The sequence below is a fragment of the Stegodyphus dumicola genome, chromosome 2, assembly GCF_044657685.1.
Source record: "Stegodyphus dumicola isolate Sdum_Otavi_A_Nest chromosome 2, ASM4465768v1".
Taxonomy (NCBI): domain Eukaryota; kingdom Metazoa; phylum Arthropoda; class Arachnida; order Araneae; family Eresidae; genus Stegodyphus; species Stegodyphus dumicola.
In genome coordinates this window covers 272,158,975-272,178,744 of record NC_140769.1, presented here as the reverse complement: position 1 = coordinate 272,178,744, position 19,770 = coordinate 272,158,975, and the positions used below count along the sequence as shown (strand labels likewise).

Below are 19,770 nucleotides of genomic sequence, written 5' to 3'. Positions count from 1 at the left end.
AGTAAAAGGCTTCTATAATTAGGTTTTGAAAAAAGTATTAACTTGAAAGTATTTTTTTTAGTATAAAACAATTGAACCAATACAATTTAAGTAAAAAATATAAGTACTATTCGGTTTCGAGGGCCGTAAAAAATCGCCAAACTATTGTTGATGCCAATGCTGCCAAAAATAATTGCGGCAACCCTAATAATTGCGGCAAGAAAGAAAGTATAATAGTAAATAACTATCTAAGATTGATGTTTTAATTTAGATGAAAGGTTAATTTCATATAATACTTTTTTATTAGTATAATTTATATGAAAAAGGCTAAATATGACTGAATGGAAGCATAAGAGTCAATAACTATTTCAGATCATTATTATAATTTATATAAAAATTGCTAAACATAACTGAATGGATGCCTGCATCGCTATTTCGCTACCAACTTATCGCTAAAGCATCATTTCATCTCGTTGGTTGTTCAAACGTAATTTTCTATAATGAATGATGCCTTTTCTTTGAAAATATTTTCGGTAAAGTGCAGAATCGCTCACTTATTTGTTTGCCTCATTTTACAAGGGTAAAAACAATTGAATTTTTGTCAATTTTCTTTTACTTTTTTCAGTGAAAATAGGTTGATGTGTACATAGATAATGTCAAGGGTGTGTGCAGTGCCATTTTTTTTGCAATTCTGAGATTTTTTAGTCGAAGTAGGTCGATGTGCACATGGATACCGAGTATATACAATTCTTAAAAACGCGTCATACAGTGGGTGATTCTGCACTTTATCCAAAATTCTATTGCCGACTTTTCGTCATGGGCAATTCCCAAATTGTTAAATCCATAGGATATTAAAAAAGGATTTAAAATTAAAAAAGGATTTAAAAATTAAACTAGTATTTCAATGGCGTCTTAAGAAATATAGAAGTATATAAACTTAACGCAATCTGAAATCGGCGCGTACGCTAGATTTGGCACGCTGTTAAATGGGTGCATTTGCTAGATTTGGCGCTTTTGCGCATGTATTTTCGCTGCAATTTTTTACGGTCCTCGAAACGGAATAATACCAAAATGGGGTAATATAAGTCTCTAATAAATCAGACTGGATCGAATTTAAAGTAATAAATAGAAAGCGTTATTATTCTCTACAACGTTTATTGACGAACACCAAAGACGAACAGCTACATAACACAATTATGATATCACAGTTTCTTTTTACAAATAAACACTACTGCCATCTATTGGCAATCTGAGGATACGTAATTATAAACTCATATTTAACACTATTTATCTAATGAAAGATATCTATTAAAAACTTATAAAGCCCTCAAATTAATTATTAAAGCAATAACTAATTAGATACAAATATCAATACAAGTGTCTCGAGATGGCTGAGGTTCTTTAGAATATTCGCATTCAATATTTTCTGAAATTCTTGGTTTTAAGCAGTGTATAGATCTATCGTTTCTGAGAATCTTGTTGTCTGATCATCTTAATATTTTAATTTATACCCAAATTAATATTTTTTTTACTCATATAATGCTTAGGTTTATTGTGTTCTTTACAGCGACAGTGATGTGTCTACACTTTCGAAGACAAAATCGGAAGTGAAAAAAGCTTTTCGGAATTTTAGGGACATGCAGAAAAAGTTCCTTAAGACAGTAACTGCCAGACTTACCGTGGCACAGGTAAAGCAATTTTATCTTCTGCTGATATTACATACGCATGTTCAGAAATGAAAACACATTCTGTATTGGTAAAACTTGCAAATGGCGATTAAAGATAAAAATTCTTGATATTAACTCATGCAAAATAAATCTTGATATTAATTCTGGTTTTTCTAACATGAAATTATGTTCTACCGAAAATGAAATATTATGATATTGGATAGCAGATTTAGGATTCGTAAGTTGACGAATTAGGGAAATTGTTTGGATATGTATTTAATGTTTATATTTCTTTTCTTTTGCGTTGTATATTTTATCAGTATTTAAATCATGTTATTATTAATACACGATAATCTCGTTACTGGCAACATATTTTATTTTGATACTGAATTGGTGTGAATGGCAACAATATATTCTATATTTATTCTTTTTAGTACGGAATAGTTTTCTCAGCCGCTTTGTGCTGTAGGCATTTTTCGGTTAAATAATATTTATGTTTTTAGAGCGATAATAAACTTTGTCCTTTTAGTTGAAGGCGACTAGAAATGCTAATGAAATAATATTTATGTTAGTTAACAAGCTGCTTTATATAAGTTTAGAAAGATTAAGAGTGGTTCTGTGATTGTAATAAGAAAAAAAAAAAAAAAAAAAGAAAAATCAGCAACAGATTTGGCCAAATAAGCATGGTAGATTTTACACTGCTGGCCACCCAAATTGCAACACCAAGAAAGACAAGAGATATCACAACAAAATTTATTTAGTAGATAACATGTTGACCAAATATCAAATGATTAAATTTATAGACTTCTGTGAAGTGTGGTTCCTTCCAGAATCAATAGCCAGAGTAGCCGCCATTGTCGGAGATCACTGCTGCCACATGCCTCGGCATTGATTCAAAGAGACTTTGGATGTGTTCTTGGAGTACAGCAGACCAAGCACACGTTGCCAAAGTTGATTTGGTGTGGCAGATGTAATCTAAGGCAATCGTTCAGCAACCATGGACCACATGTTTTCTATCGGCGAAAGATCCGGAGAGCGAGCCGGCCAGGGAAGCAATTCAATCTGGCGATTGACGAAGAAGCCTTGGACAATACGTGCCACTTGTGGTCGCGCATTATCCTGTTGAAATATGGCTGTGGCAAGTCCTGAAGGTAAGGAAGGACAACTGGCTCCAACACTTCGGAGATGTAGCGCTGGCTATTTAAAGTACCAGCAATGCGTATTAGAGGAGTGCGAGAGTGATATCCAGTACCGCCCCATACCATAATACCTGGTGCAGGATTAATGTGGCGGTGCATAACGCAGCTGTTCATCATCCACTCTCCACGGTGTCTCCAGACTCGAATCCGACCATCGCGGTGTTGCAGACAGAAGCGTGACTCGTCAGTAAAGACAATTTCATTCCATTCTGCCGTCCACATCCTTCTTTCATCGCACCATTAGCGGCGGAGACGTCTGTGGTTCTGCGTCAAAGGTAGACGAAGCAATGGACGTCTTGCGGACAGACCACTCTTCTGTAAACGGCATTGAATGGTACGCGCAGGTACTGGATGATGCGTTACAGACTGAATGTGCTGTGCTATGGTTCGTGATGTGACTGAGCGATCCGTCACTGCCATGCGCAAAATGTTCCTATCATCACGTTAAGTGGTGCACTGAGGTGGATGCGATCGAACACGTCGGTCCGTCGTACACACCTGCATCCAACGGCCACATATTCGCATTACAGTTGTTTGGTTTCGTCCAACACGACTACCGATTTCCTTGAAAGATAATCCACACTCTCGGTAGGCCACTATCCTAGCTCTGTCGAACTCGGATACTTGATCAAACTATGATCGCTGTTTACTACGAGGCATAGTTGATCGTTTTTTTTTTTTTTTGAAAAAAAAAAAAAAAAAAAAAAAAAAACCACAAGGAAGACATAATTGCCGAACCTGAAATCGTCGAAAACTCCAAGCCTTAAACAGCGACATGAAGTGGCGGCACAGGCGCGCGTGATGTGCGTCTGCGCTGAAATTCTTATCATTTGCATATCTCCCCTCCGCTAATGTATTTTGTAAATTTCATGTTATTCGCATGTTTCCTTAAAGGGTGTTGCATTTACGGTTGTCAACAGTGTACTTAAAACTGCAAGTTTTCAGTATTTTAATTGTGTAAGAGATTAGGTAGCACCGTTATATCTATAGATAGGCAATTCTATATCTTCCGTTCTACTGGGCCGATTGACGAAATTTAACTTGCGTTTTTCATGTCTCGAAAACGCGACTTGGGATATATATTAGATTTATATTTCGGTTTTACGACTCAAATTATGCCAAACTGTCAAGTTTTGTAAAAATCACACGACTAGTTTTTTAAAAATTAGCTCTCAAAACTTTAGTTAATTGAATTTGGTACATATTTATTAATATATTTTTTTATTAAATTTATTTGATTTCTTCTTTCACAACTCAAAATTTAGGTTCGATTCAAATACAATTCGCATCTATTTTGTGATTTGCCTTTAAAAAATATATATTTTTAGTAATTTTTACAAAATATTTTTTATTATAACCTAAAATAAAAAAATTTGCCATCATTTTAAAAGTAATGTATTTCTAAGTAATGCAAAAAATTACAGCTTTTTCTTCAAAATTTCCAAAGATATACGTGAATTTATATATTGGCGCGTTTTGAAATTTCGCATATTTGTTATAAGCCATAATAACGTTAAATGTACTTTATGCACATTGTTAAAATTATTTGAAAGAATGAACGATGCACCTTTTTTCTGCGTTGCTACTTTGGTAGACGGTTGCACGGATTTTTGGCGATTTACGTTGGCGCAATTGTTGGCGCGATTTTTACAATCGTCAGCCATCTTGAAAAACGCTGTTTTTACGCATAGTTTTTATGCATGTTTTTACGTATTCGAAACTTAAAAAAAAATAAATATCGTTAAAAGTAATGGATTAATTTTTTGTTGAAAATGTCGTTTTTTAAGATGGCAGGAAAGTGTAAATAAATACATTTACTATGAGTATAAAATACTAAAGTAAGGCTATTATTACTTTCATATAGCAAAAAAGAGAATAAAAACACCGCTATAAAAACATTGTGCCAACGTTTAATTACATTAAAATATTACTGAAATTGAATATCGAATTAAAAACCATCCTACCAACATTTAAAAGAATTAGAATATTATTAAATTCAAATACTTTAAAATACGTTATATAAAATATAATTAACATTAAAACATATGTGACAATAATTATCTCAGCAATTTTTGAAAATAGTGTATTAATTTTTTTTAACAAAAATTGAAGTATACAATTATAAAATAAAAGAAAAATATGTACTTACATTTTTTTGAGTATTGATAAGTACCATAAAAATCGAAATCATAATTGAATCGGATCTTTTAACCATCTTCATCTGTTATCCACATATCTCGCACTTCATTGAAGAAACAATTAGCGAAATTTCCTCCAAAAATTTAAAATAAATTTCCTCTGACGCTATTAACAATTTAAAAATAAATCTTTGATTAGGAAAGACAGGTTGGCCAAAATAAGGTCTCAAAGTGCAACTTTTTTATTCCAATACCAATAATTCTTGGTAATTACTAATAACAGCATTGTTCTTCGAAACGGAGATATCCATTCCATTTGAAATCTGAGGAATTCGAAGAGATGAATAATAAAATTTTAAAATGGCGCGGTAATGCACAAAATATTCAGTAACCAATCAAGGAACTGATTACGTCATGCATAGAATTAAAATTATTTAAATAATCATTCATAATAAAATCATTTTTAAAATAAATGCAAAATTAAATTCCATTTTAATATTTAACAGCCATAAATAATGTTTAAAACATTAGAGTAAATTTATAAATATTAATAAAACCAATTACTTTTTTTAAGTAAGGTGACGTCATTGATTACATCATCCACAACATAAAATTATATAAAATATTATAAACAACAAAATTTTCATTTCAAATAAAAATGTAAAATTAAATTGATTTTTAATATTTAGAAGCCATAAATAATATTTAAAACATGGAAGTTATGCATAATAAAACGCATTATTTTTTAAATAAAATGACAACAAAGTACCGGTTACCATAAATAATTTATCCAGCAATGGGTTTACCATAAGTTGTATTACTCGCCAAAAGAAAAATCGCCAAAAAATCGCCAAAATCCGTGCAACCGTCTACCAAAGTAGCACCTTTTCTGCTAATGCACAATGAAAAAGGGAAAGGAAAATAGGTTGCTATAAATTAAGAATTTTTCAACTGAAAAAAGTGCGCCAAGATAAATTTTCTAATTTCTGAGCAAGTTTCTCTCTAAATTTTACAAAATTTAATATTTGGACATAATTTGTACCGTACAGTCGAAAAATAACAAACAAACAAAAAAAAAAAAAAAAAAAGTGTCATTTGAGAAAAAATTCGACTTTGTGTTAAAATACTTATGTTGGAACGGTTGCTAAGCATAAATCTAATATATATCGCAAGTCGCGCTTTCGAGACATGTAAAGTTAAATTTTGTCAATCGGCTCAGTAGAACGGGAGATATAGAACTGCCCATTTTTTTTTGTGAGTGTACTTTCGAAACATTCGTTATTAAATTAAAAGCAGTGTTAGTAAGACAAGATCATATTAATAAGCTATATGCGCAAAATAAACAACTGGAACAAAAGAAAATTGCTTATATTGAATCAGGATGCTTGCTCATAAAGTGAATTTTTTCGGATTGACCAGTATGCCATTTAGACCTTTTGTTGGCTGTTTGTAATTAAATTTATCAGATTTAAACTCTTTTTAATATTTATGTGAGCAACTTCTGAAACGATATTTTAAGGTCGACATTTCGATGATATCGATATTTTTGCAAGTTGCACTGGTAACGCTGATCCAGTCGTTGTTGTTGCTATGTCTTATCTCACTTGTCTGACAGTAACATCAGGAAAAAATCCACGAAATTTGTCGTGGAAAGAACTGCAAGGTTGCGCTTTTCTTTTGGCAGGATCCTTGAGCACCATACTGGCGACAGTTCGACTTTGCTCAGTTCCGCTCCCAATTTTTATTATCCCGCCCTTCTTTCCCTACCACCAACCTCTCAAGAGGACTTTTGGCTCGCCGCGTATTTAGAGTGCCCCATGCCACACAGACACTATACATTTACAAACACCCATGCCTTCTATGTGATTTGAACCCAGACACTTCGGTGCGGCAGTCAGCGTCGCTAACCACTATCCGGTTGGGCGGCTGATGCACTTCGAATTATGGTAACTTGGCGATTTTTTGGCGAAAATTTGGCGACCAACCCTATTACAGCAACCTGCTAGTTTTTTTTTTTTTTTTTAAACTGAAAATTTTTCCAACAATCTGCTAGCCGAATTACGCTTATGCTAGAACTTTTATGGAACAAAAGTGCTTAATCATGACGAAAATTAGGTGCGAAATTGGGACAAAGTGCAGAATCGCCCACTGCTTGCCGCGTTTTTAAGAATTGCACATACACGGTATCCATGTACACGTCGACGTATTTTCACTTAAAAAAACATCCCAGAATTGCACAAAAATGGCATTGCGCACACTCTTGGTTTTATCCATGTACACATCGATCTATTTTCATATAAAAAGTCAAAGAAAATTGACAAAAATCCAATTCTTCTTACTCTTGTAAAAAGTGCCAAACAAATAAGTGGGCGATTCTGTACTTTAGCAGCGAAATTGTTTTTAAGTGCTTCTTAGCTAAAATCACGATTGGAATTTTCCGGAAAATGTCGCATTACATGTCTCATGATCTCTCATTTCTCTGAGACAAAATAATCTGTGATTCGAACCGTGTACTTCTCAGATTATTCCTAAAGTCCTAGCTAGTAACCTTTATCGCCTTATCAAAGTGTCACCAAACTACCTGTTAACATATTCCAAAGATTAGCCCTTGTTTTATTTACTATATCAGCTGTTACAATGAAGTTATTTGCGAAAATTACACCTATTTTGTCCAAGACTCGTGAAAAAAATGACCACTTCTGATGGTTTAGTGTCAGTGACCACTGCCCACCGAACACATCCCTACAAATCAGTCTCTATGGTACTCATGGAAACAGTTTTTCTTTTTCAAGCAGAGTGCAACTTTGCATTTGCTGCATTCCCACACTGTTCTTACAGACATTTCTTGGTGCTGCAGAGTGCACATCGTCGTGATGATGTCTTCCATGGCTGATGCATCAACTGGCTTATGTTTTTTGACTGCCATCTAGTGAGCTACAAGGGAACTTCAGAAACGGTCCGTCTTTAAAACCATTCACACGAGTGAGTAAGACGTTCAATAGGAAAGGTGGATACTGTAGGTTACCCATCGCCCTTCAAATTGTAATATAAATTTCCTAAGTCCTGTCATCAATTTCCTAAGTCAACTTCAACTTCTTCAACTTGAGCTTTTTCATATTTGTACTACAGGGAAAGTTAATAGCTGACGTTAGAAGTGAACGTAAATTTCTATAATCAAGCAGATGTATACATGAAATGAGTTTAAATAAGATTATAGTAACACGTAATAAATATATATCTTTATATATATAAGCGGATAAAGTGTGTGTCGCCGATAGTTTATTGTTGCCACTCGGAAAAATGAGCGCAGAAATTAAAGTTTCCGCAGTTTTTAATTAATATCTCAATCGATTAAAGTCGTACCAAGATGAGAACGATATCGATGGATTAAGAGAATTTTTTGGAATCCGAGGATATGCGTCTCGAATTTCAACTCGGCGCAATTCCGCAGATATTCGAGAAAAAATAATTTGGCACGTAGCCAAATCCCTCTAATAGGGAAAACCCAAGAAAGAAAGTGGAAAATGCAGGGAAAACGTACGGGAAAATTAGTTTTCAATTAATTTCTCGGCTAATTAAAGTCCCAAGAAGACGGGAATGGTCAAAATGGCATGCCACGGACCTGCGGAATCCAACAGTGTGCTTCACTAAGCCCGGGAGCCAGCCGTTTCAGAGGAGAGGATGTTACTTTACCCCCTATATATATGCGGCTTAAGTGTCTGTTTGTCGCGGATAGTTTATGTTTTGCTTGCATAACTGTACTAGCCAATGGGGTGAAGTTGCCAAGACACAGGGTTGCCGTTTCAGTTGAGACGTAGACAATTTCCTATGAAAGCTTGCCTTTGCTATGACCATAAGTCTCAGGGCAAACGCTTAAGCGTGTTGGCATTTTTTTACCTGAGCCTGCATTTGGACACGGTCAACTTTATGTTGCCTGTTCAAGAGTTCGTGAAAGAACGGACGTAAAATTAAAAATATTGGATGGTCCTCTGCAAGGCGAGCTTAAAAACGATGGAAAGATCTACACAAGAAATGTTGTGTACAAAGAGACCTTTGACATGTGAATTGACATTTCACTAACATTTCATAAATCGCCTTTATTGATTGAGCTAGCGGTGGGCTCTTAAGAAATGTACCGCCAATGGTTTCCTTCATTGTACTCTACTTTAAGCAATTAAGCAAATAGAAGGGGGAAACTCCGTGGGGCAGTAAGCAAAGGGGTGTCCTCGCCGCCTGCCCTGGGTAATTCAGTTTGAATTAGCAGACACCTTAGCACAAATTATTTTAATTATAATTTATAATATCTAGAACAGCGGTCATTTCGTATGACCGCCGGGCTTTCTAGTAGCTATATAATCAAGCTAGTTCTCAAAATAATTGCAGTTTTTCTTAGTGAAGCAAGCCTTTTCGCAAGTGTTTGAACTGTAATTAAATTTTTGTGCACATTGTTTTTTTAACATAGAAATAAAGATTATGTGAATTAAAAACCTTAAACTACATTTAGTGCTTAAAAGGTAAATGAAATAGGGCGTTTTATTCACAGGTTGTCGACGGAGTGCGAGCGGGTGCTGAACCAACATTTGACTTCATTATGTTTGTTTTAATTGCCAGGTGAGTAACATTTTAAAAATTTTATTTACTTTTTAATTTTATTTATTTACTTAATTTTTTGTGTTCTTACATCTGATCTTTTCATCCAGGAAAACAGCGTGCTTTATTGACTTTAAATTTATTTACAAAAATTTATAAATTAGTAGGTAAATTTAATTTGCTTTGCTTGATTTTCCTTTTTATTGTTTTCTCAAGTTATTGCGCAAACAGATATGCAGGTATCTTAATATTTGAAGGTTATTCTTTGTTTAATTTAGTTGGGAGTGACAGATATTAACGGCCTGGCTCTTTCGCTAAATAAAAAGAAAAAATCTGATGTGTACACCACATGACTTCCTAGTACGGAATATTAAATTATACGCATTTTTTTCTTGCATTTCATTTAAACTTATTGGATTGAATTAAATCTACTTCGCCGACAGCGCATAAACCACAATAGAATAAATGCAGTCTTTAAAATTCACTCTAGTATTTGTTTACCATAGCGACACTCTGGCGCTAGATTCACTTAGCAGTATTAATAATTATATGACAGTTAACTTATATAATAATTATATAACGGAAACTAAGTTATACAATCCAATAATTATATAACAGTTAACTTATATATTTTGTTCATATTATAACTCATAATGCACAAAATTTATATCATTTAAAGAATAGAATTATGTAATCGTTGCCACATGTTTTATTCAAATACTATAATACAGCTAGAACGATGTATAAAAGAAATTAAGCAAACAAAACAAAAATGCAACAGTTTTTCACAGACGATTGAGTATTTCTCATTCAATTAATTCAGTTCTCACTTCGCGACAAGGCAAAAATACATAAAAACTCAAAATATCTGTGTTAAAAATTACGAAGTAAATCTTAAACACTTATTTCCTCGAAAAAAATTCTAGAAAGGATTAAGCATGATTTAATTCGCAATAATAAATGAAGGCGTTATCTTTGTTGTTGCGAAGCTAAGTTTCTCTAGATTGTCAACAAATCCACTATTCTGCTGTTTCAAATATAAACAAGCAATGGCCGTCATCAAAAAAAATATTAGGCTTAGCGGCACTTAAACAACTTTAAAATTGTTGATAATTTTAAAAATATTGCTTACAGACTTACTAAACACATAAAAATCTTAACCGGAAGATAAAAACAACATAATTCAATCATTTTTAAAGCAAAAAATGCACAGTTTACAAACATATAAGAGTAAAGAAACTTGATTGAGCCTGGTAACGGAGTGGATATATATTTATATAAATATATTTATATACGTTTGGTGCGGCTGATAGCAACCAAAATACGAGGTGCACATCTACATGTTATAGCAGTCCTATATACAAAATTTCAACGTTCTGAGGCTACTCGTTTTTGAGTTATGCGAGATACGTACGTTCGTACATACAGACGCCACGAAAAATTCTCTTGAGAATTAATTTTAAAGCAGTTTTATAATTTTTTTGAAGGAAAAGAGTATTTTATTCTGTCCTTACGTACAGATATCACGCAAAAACATCGTTAAATTGCATTCGATAGCGGTCAAAATGGATATTTTCGTTGAAATATGCTGCCTGAAACTTTTCGCGATTACAATACTTCCTTTTTACTTCGTACAAGGAAGTAAAAATGATTAATGCACAATGAGATAAATATTGCCTTTTTAAAATGTGTATTCATTATATGTGCTCATAGAGTAAAAGTCTGTATGTTTGCTTGTCCTCTAATAACTCAGTCAGTATTATAACTATATTCACCGAACTTTCTGAAATTCTTTTATGGGTCCTGGAAAAGGTCGATGTCCACTTTTCCCCCAAAAAAGTAGCTGAAATAAGAGATATTAATTAAAAACTCGAAAAACGATCATTTTCGCCTTCATATTTCCGAGCGGCAACAGTTTCGCAAGCTGGAGATGTCAATCTGCTTTATTTCGAAAGTTGTTGCCACTGCTAGATTTCAAATCCTAGAGTTTGCTAATAAAATATTTCTGAGTTTTACGATGAAATAAAATTAGCATTGCCAAACATTAAATGCATTATTCTCGATTCCAAAAATTCGTGGGAAGCTGTTTCGACTATTCCCATCTTCGCACGACTATAATCAGACGAAATATTAATTAAAAATTCTAAAAGCTCTCTTTTTCGCAATCATTTTTCTAATTGGTAAGAGTTTCGCGCGTTGGAGATAAAAAATGCTTTATTTCGAAATGTGTTGCTACTGCTTCCTTACAAATCGTACAGTTTGTTAATCAAAAATTTGTAAGTTATACAAAATCTATACATGTAAAGAAGAATGTCTGCTTATGTGTTGGCTCGCTTTATTCATTTTTGATTAGTTACGATCAATTTTTGCCTCATTTAACCGACTAAAATTGAATATGAGTGAAATATTGGATGGAACTTGAGCTTTTACGACCATGTGATTAGAAAGACGAAAATTATTAAAAACTGCGTGCCATCGTTGCTGATACAATGAGAGAGAATTAGCTTATTTTTCTATCGAAATATTTATGTGTTTCCATATCGTATCAGACTGAAAAATGTATGACTATGAATCGTATTTTTTGCATAGTTATTAGAGAAGGATTACAGCAGTATCGTTCTCTCTATTGTTAGGTGCTTTACTCTCAATCTAACTGCTGGCATCGGGTACTTCCGCTAGCTGCTGAATATGCATTACTTGTAATTCAACTTTAATGTATTACATTAAACATAATATTTTTGAGTATTTTTAATGTATTACATTAAACATGATAATCAACTTTAATGTATTACAAAACATGATAATATTTTTGAGGTTTTCTTTACATACGGGTTCGTGAATTTGGAATGAATAACTACGACATTTGATGAAATATCCAGACACAGTTTATTAATTAGTATTACTCAGGACAGCTCCAAAATCCATTTTACAGTCGTCTAAGAACTACTATAAACACGCTGAAACAATCAGCGACACAGCCTTCAGGCTATTAGGCTATAATGGTGACGACAGCTTCACTGCAAAGCACCAGAGTACAGCTCCCGACTCTGCTCGATCGTTCTCGGAACTCTACGTACTATCTCGAGACTCTCCACGCTACAACTCTCGATGCCCTCGACGATACACTAGAGTACAGCTCCCGACACAGCTTTCAGGCTATTAGGCTAAAATGGTGACGACAGCTTCACTGCAAAGCGCCAGAGTACAGCTCCCGACTCTGCTCGATCGCTCTCGGAACTCTACGTACTATCTCGAGACTCACCACGCTACAACTCTCGATGCACTCGAGGATACACTAGAGTACAGCTCCCGACTCGGTTCCGTCGTTCTCGGAGCTCAAAACACTTTTAAAAGACAAAACTCGACGATGCACTAACTGTCGATGCACTCGACGACCAATTCGGCACTAGTCTACGAGACACTCGCTCACTAACTATTAACTGACTCGACTAGGCACACTGGCTGTCCGCGTACCAGCAGGGTTTATATAGCTTTTGGCTTGCATTCGAGAACATTCCGGGGCAAACCGGTACGAATTCGTTGCAGAAAGTTCTCCATCCGTCTATGGCATATTGCCAATCTTGTCGCCAAATTGGGGAATTTCTCGCCAACTATGGCAACCCTTCCTAGCATGCTTTCATGGTGTGGTGGTCTGCACTCTGGTCGCGTAGACTAGAGGTTCGTGGTTCGATTCCCGGCGAAGGCGTTGCTCATTTTTCACTTCTTTCTGTTCCAAAAAAGTCGTAATATCTCTACAATGGCGCCAGAACTGTGGTGGATGATAATTCTCCACACCAAGGATTTGGCGATTGGGTCCCGTAAAAAACACCAGTCGCCTTTTAGAAGGGGGAGTATATAAGCTATTTCTCCCGCCCTCTTAGCGTGCCTTTGTGGTGTAGTGGTCTGCACGCTGGGCGCGTATTCCAGATGTCCATGGTTCGATTCCCGGCGAAGGTGTTGCTCATTTATCATCTTGCCTGCTTCCAAAAAATACTTTATGTCTCTACAACCCTTTCTCTTGCCATTTTCTAGCAACTTTGCGGGGAAGCTATCTTACGCAGCTGGACATTTCGTAACAATGAGAAAAAGTCTGCAGTAGTCGCCGTGCTGAAATTATGCTGAAATTTACAGTGCTTCTTTATGTCATAATCTTGCTGACTAACCGACGTAAAATGATTAAATACAAATACCTGCATACGCCAAGTTCCTGAGCTGCGACACGACTCAAGATTATTAAGAAAACTGAAACTACTGTGTAGGACGTTCCATGGTACTTTTATTATAATGCACATGGATGCTTTTCAATTATTTTGCGGCTATAAAAGCCCTTTTTATGATGAAAAATAATGCATTAAAACCGAAGCAAGACTGCACGCATGGGCTGTTTGTAGTAAAAACGGAATGTTTCAATGACTGCTGTTAGGGCGAAAGCGGTTTTTATTTTCGATATATTAACATGGAATGCTGTTCGAAATTTTCTTACCCACAATGGAATTTCTGTATTGCAGCATTTTTAGAGAATTTTCTAAATTCCTAAGACATTTGTAAATTGGAATATTTATCTGAAGAAATGTCTGATTCACGAATAAACTAAGAACGACGTAAGTAATTTGTTTCGACGAAATTATTAGGACGTTTTATAGCTGTCGTAAAAGTAATGTTTTATGCTCAGAAAGAAATGATAAGAAACTCAGTTTAGCTTTAACACTCATATTATTTACAAAATTTCTCATTTCTAGTCTCAAGAGAATTTAATCCGAAAATATAAAACACATTTGAGCAATGGTATATCTACCGATGAGTTTTAAAAATGCGCAATTATTTGTTTAGTTACAGATTTAGCAGAAAAGTAAAACTGTTGCTTTATCTCTATATAGTATAATAAAAGAAAGAGTCTATCTGTGTGTGTCTTTCGTTCGTGTTGCGCCGTAAGCTAATAGACCCAGGGCTACAAAATTTGGTACATCTGTGCATGTAGACAAGAGCCAGACCACCTAGATACGATTTTTTCAAGATTCGAATCATATTTTTTTTTTAATTTTATCTTTTTTAATAAAATCGCATCATTTTGAATAGTTTCATTCTCTTAGAAATGTGGTTTTGGCAACAGTTTTTCATTCGATGCTTTGTATACTGGACTGCTGACTGTTGAAAATATGAGATAAAATGCTGCTTATTTTCTTTTGATTTTTAGACATGCAACACGTACATCGCAATCTTCTTATTCTGACGCGCATGTGTCTCACGAGGCACAACAGAAAGAATTTCCTTTTTTTCCCCTTTCTCTCTCTCTCTCGCTCTCTTTATTAGCTAATGGCAAATAGGTTTGTATATTTTGAATTATGTCATCCACTAAGCAGAATTTTGATTGGCTATTGCTTTCTGATGATAGTTTCATTCTTTTAGAAATGTGGTTTTGGCAACAAGTTTTTCATTCATTCCTTTGGATACTGGACTGCTACTGTTTTCTCTCGAAAATATGAGATTTATTTATTGTTTATTTCATTGCAATTTTTTACTTCCTTGTACGAAGTAAAAAGGAAGTATTTTAATCGCGAAAAGTTTCAGGCAGCATATTTCAACGAAAATATCCATTTTGACCGCTATCGAATGCAATTTAACGATGTTTTTGCGTGATATCTGTACGTAAGGACAGAATAAAAGACTCGTTTCCTCCAAAAAATGATAAAACTGCTTTAAAATTAATTCTGAAGAGAAATTTTCGTGGCCCTATCAACAATTTAAAAGCTGTTTAAGTGCGGTTAAGTTTTAAATAACATGGCGGACATACTTGTTTACATTTGAAACAGCAGAATTGTAGATTTGTTGCCAATCTAGAGAGACTAAGCTTCGCAACAACAAAAATAACGCTTTCATTTATTATTGCGAATTAAATCATGCTTAATCCTTTCTGGAATTTTTTTTTGAGGAAATAAGTGTTTAAGATTTACTTAATTTTTAATAATTAGTAATTTAATTTTTAATAATTAGTAATTTTTAATACAGATATTTTGAGCTTTTATGTATTTTTGTTTTGTCGCGAAGTGGAAATACTCAATCGTCTGTGAAAAACTGTTTCTTTTTGTTTTGTTTGCTTAATTTGTTTTTTACATCGTTCTAGCTTTATTATAGTATTTGAAAAGAACATGTGGCAACGATTCGATAATTCTTTAAATGATATACATTTTGTGCATTCTGAGTGATAATATGAATGAAATATAATACTGTTAAGTAAACCTAGCGCCAGAGTGTCGCTATGTTAAACAAATAGAGTGAATTTTAAAGAATGCCTTTATTCTATTGTGGTTTATGCGCTGTCGGCGAAGTAGATTTAATTTAAAAGTTTAAAAGAAATGCAAGAAACAAATGCGTATAATTTAATATTCCATGCATGGAAGTCATGTGGTGTACACATCAGATTTTTTATATTATATTTTAATTATATATAATTTTAATTATATAAAAGGTTTTGCATGATTTGTTTTTTAGGAAACAAAGTTCTTAACTTCCTTTATATCATTTGAACTCTTAAGATTTTACTACGGGAAGCTGATTAATATATTTATTAGAATAATTAATATATGTATTAAGGGATATTGCTTATTTTACAGCAATTTTTTTATCTATGATACATTTTTATTGAAATTTCTGGGTTGTCTTTTTTTTTTTTTTTTTTTTTGATAAATTTGTTTTGCAAAGTAAAATTCTGTGCAGGTTTTAAATTTAATATTTGCTGTTCCTTTTAGGCATTTTTATGATACATTTAAAAGCCAGACGAAGGCTGTCTGCGTAGCGGCCAGTTAGTTTGTAAACGTAATGATTATTTAAAGTACTGACCGTTAAATAAAGTATAAATATTTTTCTAAATTCTGAGTATAGCTTGCAAAGTTTTATTAAAATTTCTAATCATTATTTTCCTAAACGTAATTTAGAAGGAATTTTGGCTTTCCCCAGTTCATGATGTGGAAGTGTAATTGCTAAAACATCCAATTGGTTAATGGAAAATACGTAGATTGCATTTGACGAGGGTATAATTAATTTCTCACGCTTCCGACTCTGAGAAATACTTAGAAAATAGAATAATTAGAGAAATATTGCGAAATATTTTTGACATCACTCAGCAATGAGATCCACCTAGACCTAGTCCGTCTAGCAGCTCGTAACACGGTTTTCATAGTCTCTCGTTTCAGTGGGAAGCACGGAAGGCTAAAAGCTCCAAGGACCACCATATTATTTAATATCAGCAATCACACAGCCCGAGACAGACTTGACATTGGCCCATCAGCGGTCGATCGCTAAAGTCGCTGAACACTAGGCGATCGGTCCGGGGTTCGAATCCCGGCAAACGAGCAGGCTGCATGGGCGTTTTAGTAGTACGTGTTCACGCATATACGAGCAAGTTTCCCTTACAAAATCCTCTACTAAGGCATCCCTCCTCTTAGGTAGAAAGACCTCGAGTGACAAAGTTAAACAAACCAAACCAGACTAGACTTGACAACGATTCACCGCATCTGGAAGATGTTAGTATTGAAAAGACAAATTAGGAAGATGGTCTGTATATACAGATGAAGCAGCAAAAAGCGCCAGACCCGCCGTGCTAGAAATGATGTCACAAGGTCTTTATTTCAAGTTTTTCAGTTGTTCATTAAATATTGCGAAAAGTATAATTTAGTGTAATGTACTCAAATTTAAAAAAAGAAAAGTGTACATGGCTAGTATAGTTATCGAATTTTGAAAACGAAAATCAGTTACGATAAATTTTAATACGTCTACGTATTTTTGTAAAACTGTTTTTAACATACTGTTGCGTGATAATAGATATATTGCGTTGTCATAATAGACTGAATGCCCAAGCCTGATGAAAAATTTATTCTTATCTCAAGAAATACACTCATGTCCATAAATTAAGGATAATGCAAAATCAGGCAAAGGAAGAGTTAGAAGCAAAACAAATTTGACTTATTTGTAAAGCTTATTTATTAAACAAAAGGTAAAGAACAAAAAAAGATGCTATATGTTTGATATTATTAAAAATATAAGCGAATTTTTCTCCCTGGAGCAAGTTACAAAAAATCCTATTTACAAAAAACCAATATTACATGGTTGGTATGATTGTTAGTACATTGCATGTCTCCCAGATGATGCAATAGAGTCCGTACAACGTCTAGGCATGCTGAATATCAAATTATCGATCTGATCTTGGGGGATATTACACCACTCAAAAAGCACTGCTCTCCGAAGTTCCGGTAGACATGTAGGAGATTGACGGGCTGCAACTCGTCGGCCAAGCATTTCCCACACGTGCTCTACTGGATTCAAGTCCAGTGAGAATGCTGTCCAGTCCATACGGGTGATATCCTCCGATTGAAGGCATTCGCTTACGATGTTTGCACGGTGAGGAAGGGCGTTGTCATCCATAAACACAAATTGTGCGCCCATGAAGGCCCGAAACAAACGTTTATGTTGTTCCAGAATGACGTCCCGATAGATATGGCTTGTCATGGTTCCAATTTGAACATGCAGGTCAGTTCTGGAACCCAGAATAATTCCACTCCAAACGAGCACTCCTGCACCACCGTAACGGTGTCGTTCAGTGATGTTTTCTTGGTGGTAACGGGTACCTGGAGCTCTCCATATGAAAGTCCGCCCAGAATCAGACTGCAAGCTAAACCTGGACTTGTCGGAAAACATCACATAAGCCCACTGTTGCGGTGTCCACATTGCATGCTCTCTACTCCAGGGTAACCGCAGGCGACAGTGAGTTGCAGTAAGTGGAACGCATCTTACAGGTCTACGAGCATATAGCCCAATCTGCTCTAAGCGTCTGTACACGGTCTGCCTTGAAATTGTCGTACCAGTAGCTGAAGAGAGCTGACGAGACAGGTCTGAGTCTGTGCGCCGCCTGTTTTTTTTGGCATTAACTGCCAAATACCTGTCCTCATTCGGCGTTGTAACTCTGGGGCGACATGTGCTGTACCGTCTACTCACATTACCATCATCTTGGAATTGTTGCCAAAGCCTAGAGATGACACTCTGGGCTATTCCAAGTTCGTGTGATACTTCCAGTTGAGTACGCCCACATTCCAGACGGCCGATAATTCTACCACGTAAAAAATCATCCAAATGCCTCCTTTGTGTCATAACTTTTCGGTTATTGCACTGAAATGCTTATAAAGCGCCTGCGAACAATTTTACTTCTTTGCCTGTATTCCTTATAATATCACTCTCTTACACTCTCATCATTGTGACGTACCATCGGTGTCATCTGGTTACTTCCTGAAATTTGCATATGATTCTTGAAGATGTGTGTAGTGATTTTACTACTAAAACTACTAAAACGTTAAATAGAACGCAATCCAAAGCACAGAGAACGCTAACCCGATCTAACTCGAATTCGCTACAATCAACAACAAAAACAACTAATAAACAACTGAACTGAGATGTTCTGCTCCGGCTTTTATATGCTGTTTAATCATGCACGAGAACATTCTGGTATATTCTCGAGGTTTCTGGAAAGCAAAAATGTACAATTACGAGATATCTATTTATTAAATGTTAAGTGCCCGTGCTCCTGTATTTTTACTTTTTCGGCGTAGCTTTCTCTTAAAACTCGTCACGCGCTGCATCGCACAGGCAAATAAAGTAATTTTAATTACAATTTTACTAAAAATAGCTAGTTAAATACAAAATCCGTAACAATACTACTATAGTTATATGCGCTGTATTAAACAAGGAGGAATAAAAAAAAATATATATAAATTCACATTTTGTATTACGCCCAAAGGAGCGTTTTATTCACGTTGTCTGTGTTACTTTTATTTATTAAATAACATGTTCTTCGCACTTAAACCATAAAATTCAGTTCAACAGCAATATCCCAAAATAATTTAGAAACAGCCATATGTTTAGATTTCCGATACGTATTGCGAGCTAGAGATAAAAATGTTTTTCTCTTTTTTGTCTCCCCCCTCCGTACGGTGTTGCCATTGCTCGCTTTAAAATCGTTGAGCAAAAATTCGTTAATGTTTCACAAAATATGAAATAGGTAATAAAACAAATTCCAAATATGGGCTTACAAATGCCCATAATCGAGTGGAAGCCTACGTTATTCAAAACTTGATGTCTCTAGGTACCGTTGTTTTTTCACAACGCGAGAAACATACATACATTGATGGAGATACTTCATCATTTAATTTC

The 19,770-nt window shown here is 34.8% G+C and overlaps 1 protein-coding gene across 2 annotated transcripts in view; it reads left to right on the top strand.

Annotated features, from left to right (window-relative positions):
- The window catches only part of LOC118192998 (uncharacterized), a 263,491-nt gene that overhangs the window by 109,518 nt on the left and 134,203 nt on the right, over positions 1 to 19,770 (top strand). For both annotated transcript variants that reach the window (XM_085812154.1, XM_035364028.2), the window contains exons 6-7: positions 1,547 to 1,667; positions 9,527 to 9,594. In XM_085812154.1, the coding sequence (XP_085668280.1) occupies positions 1,547 to 1,667; positions 9,527 to 9,594 (189 nt within the window). The remainder of the gene's footprint in view (positions 1 to 1,546; positions 1,668 to 9,526; positions 9,595 to 19,770) is intronic.